The 24,496-nt window shown below is 48.2% G+C and overlaps 2 protein-coding genes across 3 annotated transcripts; one reads left to right on the forward strand and one right to left on the reverse strand.

The window, feature by feature from the left end:
* Window positions 1-422: 422 nt before the first annotated feature.
* On the reverse strand, window positions 423-6,274 carry MRPS18B (mitochondrial ribosomal protein S18B). The gene is made up of 7 exons (XM_004695391.2): window positions 6,119-6,274; window positions 4,936-5,044; window positions 4,751-4,848; window positions 4,548-4,616; window positions 2,756-2,822; window positions 2,002-2,061; window positions 423-1,199 (listed from the first exon to the last, which is right to left on the reverse strand). Exons 1-7 carry the CDS (start codon window positions 6,194-6,196, stop codon window positions 736-738), a joined length of 945 nt encoding a protein of 314 aa, XP_004695448.1. The 5' UTR covers window positions 6,197-6,274; the 3' UTR covers window positions 423-735.
* Window positions 5,592-23,000, forward strand: PPP1R10 (protein phosphatase 1, regulatory subunit 10). 2 transcript variants are annotated; one of them, XM_012734603.1, is made up of 20 exons: window positions 5,592-5,653; window positions 7,067-7,590; window positions 13,534-13,651; window positions 14,278-14,364; window positions 14,514-14,649; window positions 15,346-15,397; window positions 17,253-17,330; window positions 17,456-17,629; window positions 17,834-17,939; window positions 18,036-18,148; window positions 18,642-18,742; window positions 18,935-19,079; window positions 19,158-19,316; window positions 19,421-19,667; window positions 19,816-19,879; window positions 19,988-20,182; window positions 20,270-20,345; window positions 20,556-20,669; window positions 20,802-21,563; window positions 21,807-23,000. In XM_012734603.1, the coding sequence occupies exons 3-20, from the start codon at window positions 13,545-13,547 to the stop codon at window positions 21,914-21,916; spliced, it is 2,826 nt and encodes a 941-aa protein (XP_012590057.1). In that variant the 5' UTR covers window positions 5,592-5,653; window positions 7,067-7,590; window positions 13,534-13,544; the 3' UTR covers window positions 21,917-23,000. The 2 variants fall into 2 exon arrangements, with proteins under 2 accessions (XP_012590057.1, XP_004695427.1); XM_004695370.2 differs by lacking the exon at window positions 5,592-5,653 and adding an exon at window positions 6,814-6,850.
* The last annotated feature ends 1,496 nt before the right edge of the window (window positions 23,001-24,496 follow it).

Consider the following 24,496-nt stretch of genomic DNA (forward strand, 5'->3'; position numbering starts at 1 on the left):
CGCCCCGCCCTTCGAGGTCTCCTTTTCCGCGCCCCCAGCCCAGCCCGGGCCCACCCCCAGTGGTAGCATCCCCTATCCAGCCCGCTACCCAGCGCCCTGGCAGGCGGTGTGGGAGACCCCGTTCCTGGGGCCAGCGCAGCTGTCCTTCAGCAAGGCCACGCCCCGTGGCCGTGAGTGCCATGGCAACGCAATTTCCCCTAGGCCTGGTGGCATTCCCCAACTCTTTGGCCCTTTAGCTGGGGGGGCTGGCGGGTGAACTCTGCCTGGGCACTGGGTCCATGACGGAGTCGTGACAATACACACTGCTCATCTCAAGGGCTCTGGCCCCAAGCTTCACTGGTCAATGGTGGGGCTCACTCAAGCCCTATCACTTGTTTCCCACATGCTCTCCCTCCACACACACACCAAGAATGACGTTCACCTGAAACAGCGCAGCCACAGCAGATAGTTTATTGTAGAAAAGTGGACTTGGCAGAAGTCCGACATAGCAACAGAACATTCAGTTCATCTAGTCACAAAATGCAGGGGTCAGGGGTTTTCCACACACTGTACTGTCCTTCCTTGGCCTCAGGTTATTGATCGCTTCAACTATTTCCTTTCTCTGGCCCTAGGCCTCCCATTGCCAACAGAACAGCTACAACTTTTCAGGGTGAAATTGCATCACGAAATTCCTAGACATGATTTCATAACCCCTTGGGCTTCCTTCCCATTCAACAGCTTCTCCTACAGAGCACTCTAGAGGCCTGCCTGCTCAGTGGGGGACTGAGCACTCTGGGGGCCAGCCTGCTCAGAGGCAGATGGAGCACTCTGGGGGTCTGCTTGCTTAGGAGCAGACTGAGCACTGTGGGGGCCTGCCTGCTCATTGGGGGACAGAGCACTCTGGGGGCCTGCCTGCTCAGAGGCAGATGGAGCACTCTGGGGGTCTGCCTGCTCAACGTGGGAGGCTTCAATTGAGGTTGTAAGGGGAACCTGGGGCATTGACGCAGGTGGGGGGCCACTTTCTTCTTTGAGATGGCCCTGATAGAGCCGGCGAAGACGGGCCAGCTCTCTCTCTGGTGGTTGTTTCCAGCTGTACCATGGGTACCAGGGGTCACCTGAAACCAGGGTGGGGGCTGGCGGAGTAATACTGACAGCTCCATGAGAGGTGCTGAAGTCAAGGTCGCGAGGTTCAACCTGGGGAATGTGGTAACTGAGGAAACCTGGAAGATAAAAAACAGAAAACATTTGAGGGCTGGAATGGGGTTGAGGGAGAGAGTAATTCAGATTAACAGAGTAAGGGAAGTGAGCTACAATGGGAAGAGCCCAGCCACTGAGCACATTTATGCATGCTGCACAGTGCACCAGATCACCTGGCCAAGGGGAGTGTGGGTCGACAAGCCTGGGCTCTTGCCTGCCAAGTCACACAGCCCAGCACCAGGCCCAAGAAGCTGCACTGCCCTAGTGGAAGGGCACCTTTTCCTAATTGGTGCAAAGATGTCATCAGGACGTGAAATTTACAGAGATTCTCCTATGAATTGGCTATGGCACTGGGACCAACAGGTATAAAACAAGAGGGGCGGCCCTCCCTGGTGGCACAGCAGATTAAAGTCCTACACTGTGAAGGTATCTGCAGCCACTGCAGCAAGAGTTTGATCCCCAGCCAGGGAGCTGACCCCCATGGCGCAGCAGACCTCTCCTGTCCCACTCGCTGCTCCGCTCAGTTGATCTGCCTGTTCTGCTCCCCACTCTGTCTCTGGTAGATCCTCTTACCCACCACACTTCTGCTTGTACCCCAGGTCTTGTTGCATAAATAAATAAATCTTAAAAAAAAAAAAAGAGGAGTAAGGGAATGGGTAATCATAAGGTGAGAGACGTAGAAGAGGGAACAAGGACAGTGGAATGATGACAGAAGAGACTCAGAAAAACGTGTAGTGTGCTATCTTCTCAGATATCCACCCCCTTGAGCCCTAATTCACCTCCTTTATGCCTAACCAAAGTGCTCTGTGCCCATCTCATGCTTACCGTGATCCCTGGCTTTCTGGATGGCCTGGGTCAACTTCTTGTGCTGTTTCATACAGATCCCTAAGTGAGGAGAAAAGACAGTAATTCAGCACTCGTCCCATAGAGCACAGAAACTAAACACACTAAACACTAAAGACACTGGTCCCTTCAGTCTTTTACAGCTTGACTACAAAACTCCTCGACAAGTGCTTCTCCACTGGCCCTGATGACACCTCCAAGTGGGGGATTCAGATGCCTCTCTGCCAGTGTGTCTTGCTTTAGAGCAGGGGTTGGCTAGATTTTCTGTGCAGGGCCAGTCTCTGTCTCAGCTAATCAACTCTACTATGGCCTGGAAATGACTGTATATAATATGAAAGGGTGGCCCGTGACCACAACTAAGGAGCAGATGTAATTCTGGATTTGTTAAGCTTACAAAATCAAACTAAAGAAATTCAACTGGATTGTGAATGGTATAAAAGGACCCATATAATCGCCAGTTTATGAGCAGGCTTCTGGACAAGTGAAGAGACTATACAGAAAGGCAGTGTCACCACCATTTATCTTTTAAGAGTTACATTTCAGTAGTTTATATGGACACTTGTCTGGATCTCTGTCCACCTGTAATTGTTTTGGCCTGTGAAGATCTCCATGAAACCAAGAATGCCAAAAAGTTCACTCACACTTTTTATGCCCTAAATAGGAGCCACCCAGCAAATACCCTTGGTCTGACTGTATAAACAAGCGTTCTTCTAGTGGTGACAGCCAACGGGCTAACCTGTATAAGGAGCATGGAAGATGATGCCCGTGTGAGCGCAGACAAACTGTTCCAAGAGCTTCACGTTCTATGGAGGAGAGTGGTGGAGAAACATGAGAGGGAGGGTGGAGCAAGACCTGTAGGCACTGACATGTCCACCCTCGAACCCACCCACAGGGTGACCTGCCCCATGGAGATGCTGCAACTACTACCCACCATGACATCCCAATTTAGAGCCATCATCTCACTGAACACATTTTCGAAAACTGAAATTTTTTCCCATTTTCTGGCCTTCCAATTACTATACATGCACATCTTACATCCTGCCACTGAGACTCACAGAACTCTTTTTTCTACAGGGTCCTTTGTGCAAAAAAAAAAATTGGGACATTCATTTGGCAATCCCTGAAATCACCAAGAAAATGCAGCACATGTTGTATGACACATGTATAAATGATTAATGTATAAACATAGAGCATGCTGTGCATAATACACTGATATTATTAATATTAATTTTACAGGGCCTTCCTGATGGTACAATGGGTTAAACCTCAGCAAAATGAAGCTACCCCCAGCCACTGCAACATGAGTTCAATTCCTAGCCAGGGAGCTGACCCACATGGCCCAGCAGGCCTCTCCTGTCTCACCTGCTGCTCCCCTCAGCAGTGTATTTTAGTAGATCCATTTGTTCTGCTCCTCTTTCTGTCTGGTGAATCCTCAAGCACCCCCCCCCCACTCTGAACTACACCCAGTTCTTACATGTGTAAACAAAAATATATTTTTTAAAAGATTAATGTTACAGTTCTAATTACAGGAGCTGACAGTCCCAAGGAAAAAGCTGGCACACTTGGGGAATTGAGTGGCAGGCAAAATGATCTGCACTATTCAATCTGTAATCTTTCTCTCTCCCTTAGTTACACAACTGATTGTAAACTATAAAATTGGCTATGTCTTTTTTATGACCAATCATACACAGTTGCATTTGAGAAGTTATCTATTTGTTTTCTCTATAACTTGTGTCAGAAGGTAACTAACAGTAATCAGATACCCCAGCGGCTCACACACAAATGCCCTCCAACTCCCTGATGACCAGCCATTCAGCTCCCACTCTAATACCTTCACTATAAGGTCAGAAGAACACTTTTCCATTTTTATCTTTAAAATTTTTTGAAGGCCCACCTTGGTGGCACAACAGGTTAAAACAAAGCACTATGAAGCTATCACAGCCACTGCAGCATGCGTTTAATCCCCAACCAGGAAGGTGACCTACATGGCATAGAAGACCTCTCCTGTCTCACTGCTGCAGTATTTCAATCTGCCTATTCTGCTCCCTGTTCTGTCTCTGGTGAATCCTCTCACCCCCCGCACCTTTGGCCTAGTTCTTGTATGCATAAGTAAATAAATCTTTAAAAGAAATAAAAGTTTTTTAAATCCTTTAAGGAACTGATCCTGTTCTTCTGACAATGAAGACCTTTTGAATAAATACCTACACCCTATACCTCGCTTCATGGATCTGTCCTACAACTCTAAGTCTCAGGATGCCACCAAACGTCAATATAAAAAATAGGAATTTCGGCACATTGTTCTTCCATGAGGACTAAGCATTTTTTCTTGCCTGCCAATTTATAATGTAAATTTCATGAGTAAGGAATGAAACTTTTTAGTATAGTACATATTAGAAGGCAAAAGGGTAGTAGGATGGCTGTTTCTATATTGCTAGAAAGTCAGTACAAAATGAACTGTGGGGGTGCTGGAACATGAAGAATTGGGCACCCACAATCTTACCCTTATCCTAGAAAAAGATCCTCCTTACCCTAAAGTCAACATGCAGCTTGTGATCCCGGCAGATGGGACAGGGGTTCCCAGCAACTTTATCTTTACGCTGTAAAGAGAAAAAACTGGCATGTGTGAAGATATTCAAGGACCTGTCAGAAAAAAAGTGTTGCTGCCACTGTCACTATCGCTTCACACCCCCCCCTTCCACATCCCATCTATGTGTCACCTTTAGAAACTCACAATACATGATTTTCGAGTCCGTTGCGGGGGTACTCCACCTTTGTGGTTGCGACGGTAGTCAGCCCAGACAGGACGAGAACCATAGCGGCTCTGGTATTCTGAAAGACCACACAAGTTCTTCCTCAGTGAAGGCATCTGTGTCCACTAATTTCAGACCCCACCATACCCTTCCCATTTAAAGGTACCTTCTGAATCTAGGTATTTCCAGGGCTCATCCTTATAAGGAGAAATGGGAAGTGAGGACAAAGAATCTTCCTCAGGGGAGGCTTTGGAACAAAGATTCTGGTGGGAAACCTGAAAAGGGAGAAGAGAAAATAAAAGAATGAGTTTAAGGAAGGGGCATGACTGTTTTTGCTACCCACACCTTAGATAGAAGGGGAACACACACTTAATAGAACATTAGGAATATATATGGAAGTTGGGATTAAATCAACATTTATCAACACTCTCCCTCCAACCAGATCCTGTAATAGAAGCTAATGTTAGAAAATATCTAGGATAGGCAATTTGGGGGCCATCTTATTAGAGAAGACAAGTTAAAAACCTGACAAAGTTTTGCTGTCTTTTTTTCTGATGAATCTGCAGGAGGAAAAGGAAGAAGGGATGTCTAGCTTCTTGGAAGATATGGGAGCAAAGAAGGAATGCAAGGGCAGGTGAGTCTCCAACCCATTCTTAAATCAGAGTTGCCCAGCCTTATAAAACGTTTAAGATCAACATTCCATAGGGAAGAACAAGCTTGAGTCCTAACGCTAGCTTTAAAGCCACCGTGTCTATTATTAACTCCGTGGTGGCCCTGGTCGCCACTCTGCAGTCCCACTTTAGGGAGTGGCAGCTGGGCAAATCTTCCTACCTCATCCTGCCCTGCCAAGAACCTGCCCTGCCCTGCCAAGAACCTCCAGGGTGGTGAGTACATGAGGCTGGAGGGAAACTTCAATCCCGATGACTGAGTTAAACTCTCATGTGTGCTCTAGTAACAAACTGATTTTGTGAGACAGAACTGAGAAAACTGGTCGCCAGGCCGTGAGAACGTATGCTGGTTTTACTGGGACAGAGGACCGGTAGAACCCCCAGGACACTCCAGGATATCAGAGATTTAGAAGCTGTTTAACTATGCATGAACAAGGGGTCCATTCCTTCATCTACGTATTTAGCCAATATGTAACTTGGGAAGAGAATGACATCTAACCCCGGGTCAGGTAGAGAAAATGGGAGCAGGATAGAGGAGGGAGTGGTGGAAGCAAAGTTTTGACTTAAGTGCCGAGGCATAAACACTAGGGAAGGCATCCGCTCCTGGAATCACACTACTGAGCGACGACCTAGAGAAGGCAACTAAATTAGGATTGTGTAAAATGTGCTCCAAGGAGTTACCTGAACTCCGTAGGCGCCTCTGAAGGGCGAAAGCATAGGCAGGCGCCTCAGCAGCACATTCAAGACGGAGGCCGCCATCTTGACGCACGGCCAAAGGGGGGGGGAGGGTGTCGGCAGCGCGAGCGCGCATGCTCCGGGAAACAGCCACCGCGAGGGGCTGGAACGAGCCCGCACTGCAGGCGACGGCAGCGCATTTGCGTCAGGGCGGAAGCGTGAAGGGAGGGGTGGGGTCAGGGGAGAAGTCAATTTCAACTGCGTCACAATCGAATTCGGCCTCAAAATTGCTTTTTTACTCAACCGCTCACTACGAATCTTAGGTCGTGTCTGTACAATTTGCCTTTTAAGCAATTTTGAAGGTTATTTTGAACGAGAGCCTCCCAGTACGCATGCGCCGACCCAGTTCTACCAACCCAGGGTGAGAAATATTCTCGGCAGCGGAAGTGGTGGAAGCAGAGGAAAGGGAAGTGCTAAGTCCTTCGATCACGCGCACGCGAGGGGGGGGGTCATGAAGGAGGCGGAAGAAGGAGCTGGGGGGAAGGGGCTGAGCGAAGTCGGAGGAAGATAGCCAATCAGCTGGCGAGTTGTCCTTCGGGTTAACCAATGAATTCACGCCTCGCGCACAATGTCTCGCGACAAGGGCGTTTCCCCAGCACGTTTAGGCGCGTTGGGCGGTGTCCGCATATAAAAGACTCCGCCCGATCGGGCATCCGCCATTCTGGGGTTCGTTTAGAGGTAAGTTTCGGTGTGTTGTCGGTTGGAGTGTAAGATTTTTGCCGATAGTTTTGTCCCGGGGAGCCGATAAAGTATGGGTTCAGGGGGGAGCCACGGCTTAAAGCGGCTGCGTTCGGGCGAGGCGTGGACGTGTTGGGTAAACAAAGGTTACTCCGGAGTCTTTAGGAGCAACCCGTATTGATTATATCTTTCTCCCTTGTGTTCCTTCTATCCCAGGTTTGAATTCTCTCGGAGAAAGACAGGCCGGCCACGAGGAAAAAGAAACAAGCCGCAGCAACGTCTAAGCCCTTGAAAGGATCCTGAGAGAGGGGGGAAAGGGAAAAGAGCAGCCACCAGCCCAACCACTTGTGTCTTCCGCCCCTTCCCTCCTATCTTGCCCACCCCACCAGCCCACGCTGCTTGGGACTTGAAATCGTGACCGAAGGACCGTCACCACATAACTTCAAAAATAATCAACCACCCTCCCTCCCCAAACCCACCCAAATTCACTCATCCAGCGGTTCCTTTTTTGAATCCACTCAGAACTTTTTTTCTACGACCCCCCTCCCTAAATGGAGTTGGGTGGGGGGGAATATGAATACTGAATTGGCCTTTTATTTTTTTTTAGACTTTTTGATCCAATGAGGCCCCCCAAATAACTGAGTTTTGGGTCCTGGTTGGTTGTTTTATTTTTTTTTCTCCAAAATCTTAACCCCCTCCCCCCTGAGCCCGAGGTGCTGACGTCGCAAAAAAATTGGATAGTAAGTGTCGAATTTTCAAAAACCAGCCTTGCAACAAGAAATCAACGTTTCCCGTTGTGAAACCAAAAATAATGAGAGGAAGAAATGAGACCGTAGAACTGGAGAAGGACCAAGCCGGTCACTTAATCTCCATTAAAAAGGGCCTTTGGGTCTAAACAGTCTGTTCTCTCTCCCCTGCCACCTACCTCTTCCTGCGCTGCTGCAGGCAAGGAGCGGGTGGAGGGAGGGCCCGAAAGTAAGGCTTTTTATGGTTAACCCTTGGTAATCCAGCCAATTTCCAGACTGCCAAAGCCATAAGTGTTTGCTTTTGATAAGGAGGAATGGTTAACTTCCTCTCGGTAGCTGCAGTCTTCAGAAGGGTTAATGAGCTCACATACAAAAGATGGTGGATCTTGTGGCCCAGAAGTCCCACTTCTTTGTGTGTGAGACAAACAAGGCGCCTTTCAATTTGCCAGATTAATAAGCAATCTGTACATAAAGATTGCAGGGTAAGGAGAATGGGCAGAGAAAAGTAATAGCCGGCTATGACTTTAAATGATTGTTAAAATCCTCTCAATTTTAATGTAATTTGCTTGGGATTTATTGTGTTTAAAATAGGTGGCAATCTAGGAATAAAGATTGCAAGACACTTAATCCAGGGCAAAATATAATCTTAGTTCCAGTACATACAAGATATTAGTTGGAGTGGTAATGTTTTGTAATTGTTGCAAATTGCATAGGTTATTTTAAAAGGCAAAGTGATTAACATTTTAACTTGATACTTTTTCGTGGGGGGTGGAATACTAAATTGAGGGTGGGAAGGTGGGGAAATGTGGAATTCAGGAGTATATTTAAAGCCATTTAGTGCAATTGAATGCTAGCTTTCTAAAAGATTTGTGTCGTTAAAAGGAATATTTTTCTTCCCTGCTTCAATATGGCGACTTTCCTTGTCCTTTTGTCTTTCAAGCGGCGTTGCAGGTTGTGTCTTGACCCATTTTTCTCCTGTCCTCCCACCTCAACCCTATTTGTTGAGAGAGGTCCAAGTCCTCCCCCTTTACGTTTATAAGAAATGGGGGTGGTCGATCGTAGCAGAAATTAGTTACAAATTCAATTCCCCACAGGAAATTGTTCTTTTAATATTTTAATTGCTTTTATTTTCACAATGCTCCTGATTCAAAATAGGTTAAAAAAAAAAGACTCAGGACGGAGTGGGGGCTGGGTTTTGATTTTTACTAAGAAAGGGCGTTTTTAAGGTAACGCGCTCCGGCAGAGCTGGGATAGCTTTTTTTTTTTTTTCGAGTTTTCCTCTTTACAAAATGGCGTCCCTGCTTCTTTGTTGTTTTTCTTCCCCTTTTGCCATCCAGAGCTTAGGGCCGCCTTAGAAACTTGATCAAGGGGGAGGAGCTGCATTGAAAGGTGATGTAATCATCCTCCCTCCTCTCTCCACCCTCTTGAAACTCCACCCCTGAGCAGATGCCTTCTGGACTCCTGTGCACGCTACTGCTCGATAGGAAGAGATGATTTCCTTGTTTAGCGATTTATCTTGTCTTTTTCCTGAAAGGGAAAAATTACAGAAACTAGGTCTTGAAACTGCCTAACTCTTTGGGCAGCTCTAGTATTTAAGTTTTAACAACCGGCCTATTGCTTTTATTTTCACCTTCTCTTCACTCATCACCACTGCTTGAAAGTTTCCCTGCTTCAGTTGCCAGGGCTGGAAAGTCAAACCAAATATACTTTTTGAGACGGTGGGGGTGGCCTTTGTAAGGGGGGGATTGATGGAATATGTATGTGTCGGGATACTGGGACAAAACCAGGGCTTGTGTAAATAGACAAATGGGGCCTCGTGACCCTGAAATGTCCTTTTTGCTCCAGGACCACTCCTTAGGCCTCCTGCCTTTGGTGGCTTTGTATGAGAATCTGGGGGGAGGTGGGTACTTTAGGACTTCTAAATAGCCCTCATTCCCACCTCTGGGTTTGGGGATAAACTCTTTGTGTTCAGTGCTGTGTCACAGTCTCCAGTTGCTTAGCTCCTGTACATTGGTACTATGATGAGAAGTGAATCTTTAGGAAAGGAGGCGGCAGTTGTAAACTCAAGGCAGGGGGAGTCAAGCTACGGTTTCTGGTAAGCAAAACCTTTCTGGTATTACATTTCACAACCTTCATTTCTTTTTTTTTCCAAAGAGCCACCTACTTTGAATTTCTTTGCCTTTCCCTTCTAAAGGAAATTCCTTAAAACACTGGGGAAATTACGTCCTCTTCATTATTCAGCTCTGCACTGCTGCAGCAACTGGTGCATGCTCTAAAGCCATGCCCTGTCTGAGGGTGGTATTGGGCGTCCTGTCCCTCTCTTCAATTTTTTCAAGGTCAAATCTTTATCAGATTCTACATATACTTTTCATTTCTTTTAAGTCTGCATTGAAGCATGGAGGTTCTAGGCAGAATTGGAAAGCCATTTTGCACAACTGTCCTATGGTGACTTGGGTGAGACTTCAGGGCTAATTTCCTACCGGGTATGGCTTCTCAAATTATTTCTTGAACTTGGATTGGATGGGAGGGGCTCTTCCCCATGTCTATTGACCACAAGTTTTTTCTTTTAAGCAGTTTGCCATGTTCCTCTGCAGCATACCTTCCGTGGGAGCTGAACATTCTATCCACTGGGGCTCCTGATCTCTAGTGACCAGGCAGTTAATAAAGAAGATCTTCCTTAACATGGGAGATGGGAAACGAGGTCTGCTAGAGAAACCAAATCCACCCAGAAAACCTCCAGAGAATCTGATCCTTGTAGTTTGTTGCCAGCGTTCTATTCTGGGCTTCTTTCCTATGGTGGGGCGGGTTGGTGAGTTTTACATCCTTGCTGAAAGCAAATAAGCTTTTGGAGAGATCCTGTACCGGGTTTTGCAAAATGACTTTGAAGGAAAGGGACTTAACTAATGAGGGGTAGCTTGTGAACCACCTGAGAGACATTGAGTCATGCTAGAAAAATGCTTCCGACACTGAGCAGAGGAGCCCCTCTGTAAAGTAACGTAGGGGGTTAGGTACAAAACATTTCCTTTTCCAGAAAAGCTAAGATCTTTAAGTAATGGTAATGTCCAACTCCCTTCTTTGTTAGAAGGGTGTTGTGATTTTCTCAGAATTTTTGTCCTAAGCCAACTCACTTCACTGGTGTTGGGTAGAGAATAGCTTCAGCCAAGTTAGTATTTTTCACCCTAATATTTAATTGAATAACTGGCAGGTAAAGTTATCTTGGCTGCAGGAGTTCATTGTCTGGTCATTAACGGATCAGAGTAGAAAATTCACTAATGCCTTTTGCCAGGCGCCTATCTGCCTGCAACACCCTCCGTTAGGAAAGCTTAGTTTAGGATGAGGTGGAGATGCAGGGGCAGTTTCCCCCTCCCTTCCCTCTCTGTATGTTCTGCTGTCAAGGAAATGAAGAGAAAACATGACCTGGGTTATTTTTGGTTGCAGAAAACTTGCTCAGGCTTTCATTCCAGACTAGGTGCCGTTGATGTAGCCCCTGGTGGCTGCTGTCCTCCCTGGTCAGCTCCCCTTCCACACTGTCGGCCTGTGCCAGGAACTCAGGCTCTTCATTCCTTCCCACATGAGTGCCTTGGGATTTCCTTCAAAATGCACTGACTTCAAAGTAGAGAAGTAAGGTTGGAAGACATTTGGGCTCCTTGATTTTATGAGCAAAAGGTGCCTGGTGGAAAACCATCAAGAAAAAGCCCACTTGCATTGTAGGATATTATTGGTGTTCATTTACTTTTGTAATATTTCTAAAATATAAATAGGAGGAAAAATAATAGTGTAAATGAATATTTAATATTTTGCTTTGTCTCTAGCTTCCCATGTTTTCTGTGCTTGTGAGTGGAAGTTAAAAAGTTGTCCTGGGAACAGAAGGCACTGGACAGGACTTAGCTATGTTGTAAATAGCCTTTTATCTCAAAGGATGATTTTTCTTTCTCATCTTCTTCCCTCCCTCTTCAAGTAAAGGAGGAATTGAACTCAGGTCGCAATTTGAGTTTCTGAAGAAGGTAGTGGTAGCAGGGCTGTTGGGTTAGGGGCTAATTGGCTATGATGAAGCTTAAAGTTCTCTGAGGTGATTGCACATTCAGTTCTCAGGTGTCAGCCGTATTTAGGTGGGGCTGATTTAGATGATATAGTTTAATTGAAGACTCACCAGCTTGTGTATGTTTTGGTTGCTCATGTGCATTACTTTGGATTCATTCATTGCTTTTCCAGTCTCCAACAGACGGGAAATCTATCTTACATGTCCCTTTACTGTGTTTGTATCTTTTTTAGTGTCTTGTCACTTTATAGACTCTTATTACATGGGGAATAGTTCTTTGTCCCTGTGTCCCTGTCTCTAAGAATCATCACAGTTCAGTGGACTTGGCCTGTGGACTGCTAATCTTACCCCATATCCTCCCTGAATGTTTTTCCTCACACCTCAGGTTCTACCTGTCCTCGTTCCAGGAGTTCCGGGGCGGCAGCGACAGCACACTTACCCAGATGTGCTCACCTCTCAGCATTCTTTACCTCATCTGCTTTACGTATGTTCAGCCCACAGGCTATTTCAAGAACCAGACTCCTCCCTGCTGCTGCTGCTTCTTGCCTAGGCCTTATAGGAGCTGTAGAGTTAGAAATGTATTGACCTTTTGTTGGGAGACTAAAAAGTTGAGATTTTATTTTTGGTTTGATGAGCACAAATAGATTTTTTCCCCCAATGAGAAGCTTGTGTTCTTTTCTGCAGAGTATAGTTATATTTGTAAAAGTTTTCTTACTTTTCTGCTGATATTGTAGCTGTCGTATTGTACCAGGAGCAAGGTGCAGGAGGTGTTCTCCTGGCTGCCTTTCTGTTCAATATTAGCCTTATTTCCCAAATGCAGACATTACTGAACTAACTTGCTTTTTTGGTTCTCAGGAGCCATGCCAATGTTAGACATTGTGGATAAAAGTGACAGTCAGAACCATACTGATTCTAAACTTCTTGCTTGTCCTGGACTAGAATTTGCTTCGCACGTCTCTGTCCCATTACAGCAGTTCGTCTTTACTAAACTCCTCTAGCCTGCTTTCAAGTAGCCACTTAAAACTTAATGACGTTTTCCCCAGCATCTAGCTGTACCTGGTACATTCTTTTTGGCGCTGTGGCTCCAAATTTCAGGCCTTTCTTGGATATCCTTGGATGGTGGTGTGATTTGGAGAGAAAGGGTCAGATTTGCAACTTGCTTCTGAAACCACAAACCAGCCTTGTCCTCAATTTTGAAACAATAAAAACTTGTGTGACTTGGTTGCCGAGTGATACTCTGTTCCAGGCTGAGGAAGACCCTCATGGTTTCTTTTGTCTCCGTTCCTGGGCTCTATCCCCATGCTCGCTCCTGGGAACTGTGTCCTTCGGGGTGAAGGAGAGGTTCTGTTTTCAAGTTTTGTGTTCTGTTAACACTTTGTCTACTGGTGCAGATAGAACATACCCTGCTACTTGCGGTGGACTCTTAAACTCCTCAGATAAAAAGGGATTGGCTCTTCAAAGACAGTTAGGCCAGCCCCTAATTTGGCCCAGTTCTTGTCAAGTTAGATTTTTTCCCCCCACGCCAAATTTATCAGCAGTTAAGCAGAGGCACAATGTAATAAGTAAAAATGTCTTGAAGAGTTGGGTGTTCTATCATGGAAAAATGAATATTGGGTTTAATACAACCTAGAGAAATTCAGCTGTTCTGGGGTGTAATTAACAGGGCAGGGGAGAGGTGTGTGTCCTCCAGTCTGATCTTCATGTTACCGATAGTGCTGTTTTTTCAGTGGTAATACTGGCCTCTTGATTTTTCTTGCCTAGGACAATTGTGAGTGTAGTTGAATATAGATTGAGTAAGTTGCTATATTTGGTCAAATGTAGAAATGGAATTTAATAGAGGGCAGGGACTGTCCTCTCCACCCATTTATTCTGTGGCTTTGTTTTGTCTCTCACCTTAGAAACCTCAATCATGGGTTCGGGTCCCATAGACCCCAAAGAGCTTCTCAAGGGCCTGGATAGCTTTCTTAACCGAGATGGGGAAGTCAAAAGTGTGGATGGGATTTCCAAGATCTTCAGGTGAGTCTACCCTTTGGCTTCATTGTGTTATAAAATGGCCAAAATTAAGGCAGGCAGGAATGATACTCCTGGAGTGAAAAGGAAAAATCAGTAGAAGAGAATCCAAATAAGTCGTAGGAAAAGGTGACCCTGTTCCCCTGGCCACACTGGAGTTTGGGGCTTTGGGCATCCACAGTCCCATGGGGGTCACTTAGAAGGACGTCAGTGTGAACCAGGTGACATTCTTGGTTCTGCTCTGGGTCTCATTCCATTCTACATTTCCAAAATGTCATTTTCCTTCAGGAATTGTTTCCTAGGGAAGTGACTAAGCCAGTCCTGCACAAATGAGGGAAGGGGTGGTTGTTGAGGGCTGGGAATCCCATCTGGAAGCAGTGTCACATGTGGCCTGCATGCTAGGGAAGCAGTAATACTGCCTTCCCCACATCACACTTCAGTCCTCGGGTATCTTCCATGCTCTGTGGGCTTCCATTTCATTCTGGATCTGCTGCCGCCTCTTGGAGTCCTGTGCGAACCATTATAGCAAAAGTCTCAGATCATTAGGAATCTATAGGCACCCCACAAGTTTTTCCTGCTGAAAAGCAGGCACTCTCCAGCTGCTCTCTGTAATGTAAACTCCTGTCTTTCAGCCTGATGAAGGAAGCACGAAAGATGGTGAGTCGCTGCACTTACTTGAACATTCTCCTGCAAACCCGTTCACCGGAAATACTGGTTAAGTAAGTGGGGATCTGGGCAGTTGGTGTGGGAAGCAGGTGGGGGAGGTGAGGCTGGGGGTTCCTGTGTTGTTAAGGGGGGACTAGTGGTGTGGGATGTACTTCCCAACTCCAGGCAGGGTCTTACAGATTTTCCTTCTACTAATCCACAGATTTATTGATGTTGGTGGCTACAAGCTTCTTAACAATTGGCTGACATATTCAAAGACAACCAACAACATTCCCCTCTTGCAGCAAATTCTACTGACCTTGCAGCACCTTCCGCTCACTGTGGACCATCTCAAGCAGGTACCTGGATCTTTTTTTTTTTTTTTTTTAAAAGTTTTTATATATATGTATATAAGAACTGAGGTACAGGCCAGAGGTGTGGGGGGGTGAGAGGATTCGCCAGAGACAGAGTGGGGAGCAGAGCAGGCAGATGGACTGAAATACTCTGCTGAGGGGAGCAGCGGACAGGTCAGGAGAGGTCTGCCACGCCAGTTGGTCAGCTCCCTGGCTGGGAATGGAACTCATGCTGCAGTGGCTGCAGGTAGCCATAGTGCTGCGCTTTAACCCTTTGCACCACAGGGTTAGTATTAGGGGAAGGCCAGGAACCTGAATCTTAACATCCTGGTTAAGATGGGCTAATAGATGAAAAACTCACACTGGTTTGGGCTAATAGATGAAAAACTCACACTGACTCTCATGTTAGAAAAAGATAGGAATTTGGAATCAGAAGATTTGATTAGCTTTATCTCCTTTAATACATATGTGACTTGGACACTTCATATATCAGAGCCAAAGTGTTTCCTAAAGTCGGAATAATTGTTCCTACCTCACTGGGATGTTGTAAAGATTCAGAGTGTGCCTGCAGAGACCTTGTAAGAGGTAGAGCGCTGTAGCAGCGTCAGTCGCTAGTAGAGTACTTGGTGAGTGAGTTTGTGGGCTTGTTAGCCATGGACGGACTTCCTCTGGCATCCACCTTTCTGCTGTTCCCTCTCACAGAACAACACCGCCAAACTGGTGAAGCAACTGAGCAAGTCAAGTGAGGATGAAGGTAAGGCTGGTCCTTCCTTTCTGTCTGCTCTGCACTTCTCCATCACTTCCACGTTGTTCTCCCTCCCCCTTCTTACAGTATTCTTTTTTCCTTTTTTTCCTACCTCACTTGAGTTTTCTCTTTCTGTTAAACATGTAGTTCCTCTAACCTGTCTTCTTTCTCAGTCTCAATTCTGAATGGAATGTATCCATTTCTTTATGACTGAATTTTAGATAATGGTACCATACTTTCACCAGAAACAGTCTGAAGATTTCTTGGTGTAAAAGGCACACACATAAAATTCTTTGGGAGAAATAGTGTCATCGTAGAATGTCGAATTATTTCCTCCTCCTTCTAAGAAAATATAGCATATTTGAGAACCTTTGATGTCTTTTTTTCCTAGCAGCAGATACACTAGCTCTCCCAGTAATACCTTCCTGTAAGTCAGGCAGAGTCCCGCCTTTTAGAGTGTGTTGTAGCTTTGATAGCAGGGGTCTTTCCTTTTCTGAAACAAAGGGTCTTGGACCTCCTGGCAACCACTGTTTGTTCTGAGTTGAGAACAGAGCCTGACTCTAGAAAGTCGCAACCCTTTCTTTAGAGATTAATCTGTAAGCAGGAACAGGCCACCAACATCCTGCAAACAAGCAGTACTCGAGCACCGCTAACACCCTGGCCGGACTGCAGGTGGCTCTTTGCCTAAGGAAGTGGGGCGGTAGGCCTCTTAGACAGATTTTGGCAGTGTGGTATCTAGAACTGGTAAACCTGGCCCAGGTGCCTTTAGCTATTGGAGAAAACTTTAGAAGATAAAGGAGGTTTTCTGTGACAAACATTCCCTACCTTTCCATTCTTCCAGTTGTGTTGACTCAGTTTTTAGGCCCTTTAGATACTAAGCACTTCCGTGTCTAAAGTGATCTGCTGCTGAACACTTCACTATTTTTGTAACATCTTATCTGTAATCCTAATTTGAAGTATAATATATAACACATTAAATTATTACCTACCTTTTGTTTCTTCCATACCAGGAAATTGTTCCTTGTTTTCCAGCTGGTATAATTATGCTGCTTTATTTGAATATTTAGTATTCAGTAGTATTTTTGTACATTCTTTATTGACTGGAATTAAGTCAACTGCTCTAAAAACATCTGAGGTTATTCCTGTATTGCAAATTGGGGTTCATGTTAAACCCCATAAAGTACAGAAATTGCCAGTGGTAAGTCTTATTTTGAAAAGTTAGGTCACAAGTGTTTTTACAATATTCTCATTATTAAATGAGTCCATGAGAAGGGTTTGCAAAGGAGGTGACAGCCAGGAGGTACTGTTTGCCAAGTACAAAAGGAAAGAGCTGCAAAGTACTTTTTCAGATGTAGAGAAGCCAGTTCTGTTCTTTGACCATCTTTTCTGAAGATAAGCTGTTTACCTAAACCCTAAGTTGGCCTGTTTTTAAGCTCTTTTTAAGTTAAGTTTTTTAAATAACATTCTAGCAGCATTCTCGGAAAAAAGATTGCCTAGAAAACTATTTTTTAATGGCGCTAACTCTGCCTTCTACACATTCCGCATTGAGTCACTTTTTGGGCCACCACATGATGTTTCTTTTACAAGCAGCAGTCCTTCAGCACGTAGCTGTCCTGCCTTTCTGCTCGCTTTGACTCCTATCCTTCCATGACGTGGGTAGGGACAGAGCAGAGGCACCGGGTTTGCTCTGCCACCTGCCAGTTCTGTGCCTAATCTCGGCTTCTGATGTTCTTGTTTGAGTAGTTTCTGCAGCATACACTAAAACTTTTCCTATTGCACAAATCTTCCCAAGAATATTTGCAAACCTTTCTTTTTTCTGTTACTAGAAGAACATTTTGATATTTTGCCTTTCTCTCACCTGCAGAACTTCGGAAATTGGCCTCTGTCCTTGTCAGTGACTGGATGGCTGTCATTCGCTCCCAGAGCAGCACCCAGCCTGCAGGTATGCTCATTGGCCTTTTATCCCCTTTGCAGCTGGCCTGTAGCCCTCAGCGCCCTTTCAGCTCTGACTGGTAGGCTTTCTCTATCTAGATGAAACCTTTCTCTGCTTTGATTTTTCAATAACAGAAAAAGATAAGAAAAAACGTAAAGAAGAGGGAAAGAGTCGAACTACCCCTCCCGAGCGAACTTTGACTGAAGTGAAGACTGAGACCCGAACTGAGGAGCCCCCCGAGAAAAAGAAGGAGAAGCCCAAGTCTCTTCGAACCACAGCTCCCAGTCATGCCAAGTTCCGTTCCACTGGTAGGGCTGTTGGCTGGCCTCGGGCTGCTATGGTGGGCACAGGGAGGTAGAGGAATAGTTGCCTTTATGATAAGATAAACCTGCGGAAGACCTAGTGGGAGAAGCTTTGGGCAGGGCCTTCAAGGCTAGATTTAGGGGTGAAGACAACAAGGAAAAGTCAGGCGCGTGGGCTGTGAGCTCAGCTGGACACCTATCTTGCCCCAGGACTAGAACTGGAGACCCCATCCTTGGTGCCTGTGAAGAAGAACGCCAGTGCGGTGGTGGTTTCTGACAAGTACAACCTTAAACCCATCCCCCTCAAGCGTCAGAGGTATGGGCCACACCCCGTGTCTGAGCGGGTTGGGCCTGTGGATGGGAAGGGAAAGAAGGGATGAGAAGGAGTTGTTGACAGTTCCTCTGCTAACAGCTCTGCAGCTGCTCCGGGAGATGCGGCCCCCCCAGCAGAGAAAAAGTACAAGCCACTCAACACAACACCTAATGCCACCAAAGAGATCAAGGTCAAGATCATCCCACCACAACGTGAGTTGAAAATGGGGATGTGTACTTCGAGTCAGGACCAGGCTCTTCATGGGACTGAATCGGGGGCAGTGAGGGAAGCGGGGAGTGTCTTCATTATTTTCCTTCAGTTTCTCGGTCTCCTAATTTTAGCAGTTCTGGAACTCCCCTTTCCTGGGATGACTTAGGGGTATACACTTTAGAGATGAGGTAGCAAGGCACCCTATTCAGTGATTGGTTAGGGGTATTCCCAGCTGGCAAGATAACCTGTCATGCCCATGCCCACAGGGGCTGGCTTTGTCAGTTACCTGAGCTGATTCATAGCCAAGGCCTTGGCTCCCCTCCTTTTAAAAGGAATAGAGAACAAGGATGTGAATTCTGCATGTGCTTCCTGTCACCTCCAATTACCTGTGTCTTGAGTTGAGGCAGGATCTTCATTTTGGCCCAGACTTTTCTTTAGGAGTAAGGTCATCAAGTGGGTCTGATGAGTCCATTTTTTGCTTTTATCCTTTTGTAGCTATGGAGGGCCTGGGCTTTCTGGATGCTCTCAATTCAGCCCCTGTTCCAGGCATCAAAATTAAAAAGAAAAAGAAAGTTCTGTCGCCTACAGCTGCCAAGGTACGGGCCTAGATGGTAGATGTCAGAGGCAGGCAGTGGCCGCTGGGAGCGGCTGGTGGGACCTAGAAGAGTTGCGTCTCAGGTCATGGGGCATCGGGTGGTGGGCGAGTTGGAGTCAGTCCTCCTTCATGGGAGTCCCTGCCTCCTCTGGCTTTCCCACCAGCTCATTGGCATCTTTTTCTTTCACAACAGCCAAGCCCATTTGAAGGGAAAACAAGCACAGAACCAAGCACAGCCAAACCTTCTTCCCCAGAACCCGCCCCTCCCGAGGCTACGGACACAGACCGTCCAGGGACCCCAGTTCCCCCTGTTGAGGTCCCAGAGCTCATGGATACAGGTCAGTCTAGCGGCGGCTTCGGTTGAGTGGTTTTCCACAAGGAAGGACCTGGGTCTGAAACCTCTCCTACTTCTTCAGCCTCTCTGGAGCCAGGAGCACTGGATGCAAAACCAGTGGAGAGCCCTGGAGAGCCCAACCAGCTGACTCGGAAAGGCAGGAAAAGGAAAACTGTGACGTGGCCTGAAGAGGGCAAGCTCAGAGAATATTTCTATTTTGAACTGGATGAAACCGAACGCGGTAAGGGGGCTGGGCCAGCGTTCCGTCTAAAAGGCAGGCATGGGGAATTTAAAAAGGTGGTTGATGTATTTACTCATTCCCTTGCATGCATCTTCTTACATTAGTGAACGTGAACAAGATCAAGGACTTCGGTGAGGCAGCTAAGCGTGAGATCCTGTCAGACCGGCATGCATTTGAGACCGCCCGGCGGCTGAGCCATGACAACATGGAAGAGAAGGTGCCCTGGGTGTGCCCTAGGCCCCTGGTGCTGCCGTCACCTCTTGTCACCCCTGGAAGCAACAGCCAGGAGCGGTATATCCAGGCAGAGCGGGAGAAAGGAATCCTTCAGGAGCTCTTCCTGAACAAGGAAAGGTGAGCAGGCGGGGTTCACATATGCCCCGGGTGTGGCGCATGCGCCCTCCTGAGGGTGTCAGGGCAGCAGGCTGGGAGGAAATTTCAGGACCCAAATAAATAACTTGACCATCCTTCTTTCCTCCACCTCCTGCGGTGTTCCTGATAGTCCTCACGAGCCCGATCCAGAGCCCTATGAGCCTATACCCCCGAAACTCATCCCCCTAGATGAGGTGAGTGTTGCGTGGCATGGAGGTTAGGATTGATGTCAGTGACTTTTCATGTGACAGTGACCATTCACTTTCCAGTTCATTCTAATTGTTTTCCTATTCCTTCTTTAGGAATGTTCAATGGATGAGACCCCATATATGGAGGCCCTAGAGCCTGGGGGTGCCGGTGGCTCTCCTGATGGGGCAGGAGGCTCCAAGTTGCCTCCTGTTCTAGCCAATCTTATGGGAAGCATGGGTGCTGGGAAGAGCCCCCAGGGTCCTGGAGGAGGAGGCATCAATGTCCAGGAGATCCTCACCTCCATCATGGTACGCTCCTCCTCCCTCTCTGCCCGTCCGCAGCATCCTCCCTGCTCTCTGGGTTCTCACCCGCTCTCTACTGATCTCCCCTCACAGGGCAGCCCAAATAGTCACCCCTCGGAGGAACTACTGAAACAGCCAGACTATTCGGACAAGATCAAGCAGATGCTTGGTAATCATCAGGCCAGCCCCAGTCTCGGGGGGAGGACGCTGCGGTGGCATTAGGGGAGAGGCAGGGGTGTTGCCACTAGGCAAGACTGGATGGGGAGGCGTGGACAGTGCGCATGGCTCTGCCAGGTGGGTGTGAGAGGGTGTCAGTTGGGCACACCTAAGTGCAAAGGCCCATACAGCTGAGTGTGTTTGTTCCTTCTTCCATTCACAGTGCCGCATGGGCTCTTGGGCCCTGGTCCCATAGCCAATGGTTTCCCTCCAGGAGGCCCTGGGGGTCCCAAGGGCATGCAGCACTTCCCCCCTGGACCTGGGGGACCTATGCCAGGTAGGTGGTGAGAGGCTGGCTCAGCCTGGTGATGGGGGTATTGATCAGGTGGGATGTGTTTGTGGCTGGGAGATGGAGGGCCCTGGGGTTACAGGTAACTGATAGTGTTTCTCTCCTTTTTTCCCTTGACAGGTCCCCACGGAGGTCCTGGGGGCCCAGGTGGGCCAGTGGGTCCACGTCTCCTGGGTCCTCCACCCCCTCCCCGGGGAGGTGATCCCTTCTGGGATGGCCCGGGTGACCCCATGCGGGGTGGCCCAATGCGGGGAGGTCCAGGACTAGGTCCTGGACCGTATCATAGAGGACGCGGTGGCCGAGGAGGCAATGAACCCCCTCCTCCTCCCCCTCCATTCCGAGGGGCCAGAGGAGGTCGCTCTGGAGGAGGACCCCCAAATGGACGAGGCGGCCCTGGTGGGGGCATGGTTGGAGGTGGTGGGCATCGCCCCCACGAAGGACCCGGTGGGGGCATGAGCAGCGGCAGTGGACATCGTTCCCATGAAGGCCCTGGCAGTGGCATGGGTGGCGGGCATCGCCCCCACGAAGGCCCTGGCGGCAGCATGGGTGGTGGCGGCGGACATCGCCCCCACGAAGGCCCTGGCAGTGGCATGGGCGGTAGCAGTGGACATCGTCCCCACGAAGGCCCTGGCAGTGGCATGGGTGGAAGCAGTGGACATCGCCCCCATGAAGGCCCTGGTGGGAACATGGGTGGAAGTGGTGGACATCGTCCCCATGAAGGTCCTGGACATGGGGGACCCCATGGCCATCGACCTCACGATGTCCCTGGTCACCGAGGCCACGACCATCGAGGGCCACCCCCTCACGAGCACCGTGGCCATGATGGCCCTGGCCACGGAGGGGGTCACCGAGGGCACGATGGAGGCCACAGCCATGGAGGAGGTGAGGAAGCTGCCTGCCCCCGTCTGGCTTTCAGTGTCCCGTACAGATTGCTGGGGAGTCTGACTGCCCTGGGTATGCCTGGCAGAACGTGAGGGCCCCGTTCTCAAGATGCACGGCCTCCCCCAGACTCCCAAGATTGTCTCTCGGAGACAGCTCTCAGGAGCCGTGCTCAGGGGAGGGAGGTGTTGAGGGTGGCACTGACCTAGCCGCTGCCTGTCTAACCATCCCGCCGTCGTTCCACAGACATGTCAAACCGCCCCGTTTGCCGACATTTCATGATGAAGGGCAACTGCCGCTATGAGAACAACTGTGCCTTCTACCACCCGGGTGTCAATGGGCCCCCCCTGCCCTAGGGACCACCTGCCTGCCCCGCCCACACACGCCCCTGAGGACTGCAGCCTTGCTCCTTCCACCCCGTTATGGCTTCTGTGAGGCCCATTTCCCCCTTTCCCAGCTGATGAGGAGCCGGCCCCTCAGTTCCCACCTGCTTGGGTTCCTGGGGTTCTGATCACTGGTGCGCACCGATGTACATATTTTCCTCCAGTCTGGGGAGGAGAAAGACTGGACACGTTCCTACCCTGGACTGCTGAAGAGGAGACCCAGTTGGCTTCACTTTTTGAGGAGATTTGCCCTGTACCCCAAGCCCTTTTCCAGTATTACCCTTCATGCCTGAGAACCTAAAGCTGGTTATCCTGGAGAACACCACAGCTCTCCTGTTGTGGGTCCTCCACACGCACACAGAACTCTGACAGGGGATCAGCTGCACTTACGAAGTCATCCCAGCCACGCTCATTCCTCGTGGGGTGGGGAGATGGTGAGGGGTATGGCACATCCCACTGCACTGAGAGGGCTCAGTCGGGCTGGATTTGAGTTCTAGAACACCGGTCATCCCCACCCCTCTCTGACATAGGCTTTACATGGAGTCCTTTCTCGAGACTCTGCAGCCTCTGTGAGCAGCCATTTGCATCATAGGTCACTGGCTTCAAAGATGGCTAACTCATCCACATCTGGTGACCATTTTAGCTGGTGTGAGGCCTGTGGTGTTGCTCCACCCTTGCCTTTACCTCATTCTGGAAACTCGTAAAAACACTCTAGTGAAACCAGCTTCCCATCAACTTCAGCTGGGCACGCTAGGCCCACGGGCCTGCTCGCCACACTACATGCCGTCTTCGGCAGTTAGCCCGCGCTTTTCCCTCCTGGGACCCGTCCTTGAGGCCTCCAGGTGCCTGCCTCCCTGGGTGCATTCATGAGATGACCTGCCCTCCCCAGCCTCCCCTTTACCTTATCTCGGCATCAGTTGTTTTCTATGAAAACAGTGGAATGGTTGGGTTTTGTGCAGGGTCTTGGGTTAAAGCCACAATGGATTTGAGGATGAGTATTTTCTTTTTCTTTTGGTTTTGTATATTTTGTACATTAATAATAAACAGTGGAAAGAGAAGCAGCTTATTTAACTCCTGGTATGTTTGGATTGTTTAAAACAAAAAAGCTAGTCATAAACTGCTCACGGTAAGCTAATTCATTTTTTTTGTTGTTGTTGTTAAAGATTTATTTGTGCATACAGAACTGGGGCACAGGCAAGAGGCTCAGGGGCAGTGAGAGGATTCACCAGAGACAGAGTTGGGAGCAGAACAGGCAGATCGATGAAGTACACTGCTGAGGGGAGCAGCGGGCGGGTCAGGAGAGGTCTGCCACGCCATGTGGTCACCTCCGGGGCAGGCGGGAATCGAACTCATGCGGAAGCGGCTTTAGATTCTCAGTGCTGTGCTTTAACCCGCTGCGCCACCAGGGAGGGCCAATTCATATTTTTGTAGGATGTTTTTCTGGCTTTGGTGCTGACATTTCTTCACGTCAGTGCTGGGATGAACTGAATACCAGTGAAGGGATACTTTGGGTGATGACATTGCAGCACCCTGAGGCTCCCATGACCACTGTCCCTGGAGCAAGTGTGGGCCCCGGGGGTGAAGCATAGGCACTGTACTGAGGAGTGGGTTTTGGGGAAGGAAGGCAGCTTTCTAGGAAGAGCGTTCCAATGGAAAAGCAGCAAGCACAGGAATACTTAGGAAAGGACCCTTTGCAGGGTAGGACAACAGGTCTGCTGTCGGGTAACACAGGGCCACGATTTTTATTTTTGATAGCGTAAGATTCCAGGAAAGATAGGTTGAGAAACCGAAATATGGAAAGATGGGATTGATTTTGAGATGTTCTATTGTAGGAATAATTATATTTTGGTTGGAGTCATGGATGGGAATTCTGGGGTTTGGGTCGACAGTGTGATTTTCAAATTCATCTTTAGAGCCTGTTAAGAGACAAACTGGAGGGCTTGTTAAAAGACAAATTGTGCCCTGGTGGCACAATGGGTTAGAGTGCCATGAAGCTGTCTGCAGCCACTGAGTGTGGCTATGTAGGTCAGCCAGGGAGCTGAGCCACATGGCGGAGACCTCTCCTGTCTCACCTGCTGCTCCCCTCTGCAGTGTACTTCAGTCAATCCACCTGTTCTATTTCCAGGACACCTGCCAAAGATTCTAGGTGCCCTGGCCCGTCCTGCTGCTGCTAGCTTGAGACTTTGAGAACCAGTGCCCTAAACGCCAGTTCAAGTGTTTCAGTTGCTACACTCACCACCCCACCCCCGTCCTGTGCCCCAGTTCTTGTATACATAAATAGATCTAAAAAAGAAACAAAACTGGAGGAGGGTCCAGCACATATGCAGGGGGTCTGCTATCCCAAGGTGTTGCATTTCTACCAAGTTTCCAGGTGAAACGGAAAATACTGTGTGCAGAGAACGTTTCTTGGCTGTTACTCCCAGGATTGGCCACTTGAGGGCAACAACTTCCTAATTTTCCCAGGTTTTACTTCCACTTAGGCCAAGGGCACTGGTCTTACGCTGTAGGCCCAGTCTTGGAGGGTGTCCAGGCACTAGTCTGCTGCTGCTCTGT

This window comes from Condylura cristata, unplaced genomic scaffold (genome assembly GCF_000260355.1).
Source record: "Condylura cristata isolate star-nosed mole 26May11 unplaced genomic scaffold, ConCri1.0 scaffold00061, whole genome shotgun sequence".
NCBI lineage: Eukaryota > Metazoa > Chordata > Mammalia > Eulipotyphla > Talpidae > Condylura > Condylura cristata.

Coding starts and splice junctions, on each gene's coding strand:
- MRPS18B (XM_004695391.2), bottom strand. CDS start 6,196: ATGGCGGCCTCCGTCTTGAATGTGCTGCTGAGGCGCCTGCCTATGCTT. Junction 2,823..4,547: donor AGCTGCATGTTGACTTTAGG/GTAAGGAGGATC, acceptor TCTCCTCCATAG/AACGTGAAGCTCTTGGAACA. Junction 2,062..2,755: donor CTTCCATGCTCCTTATACAG/GTTAGCCCGTTG, acceptor CTCCTCACTTAG/GGATCTGTATGAAACAGCAC.
- PPP1R10 (XM_012734603.1), top strand. CDS start 13,545: ATGGGTTCGGGTCCCATAGACCCCAAAGAGCTTCTCAAGGGCCTGGAT. Junction 14,650..15,345: donor CTGTGGACCATCTCAAGCAG/GTACCTGGATCT, acceptor TCCCTCTCACAG/AACAACACCGCCAAACTGGT. Junction 18,743..18,934: donor TGTCGCCTACAGCTGCCAAG/GTACGGGCCTAG, acceptor CTTTCACAACAG/CCAAGCCCATTTGAAGGGAA.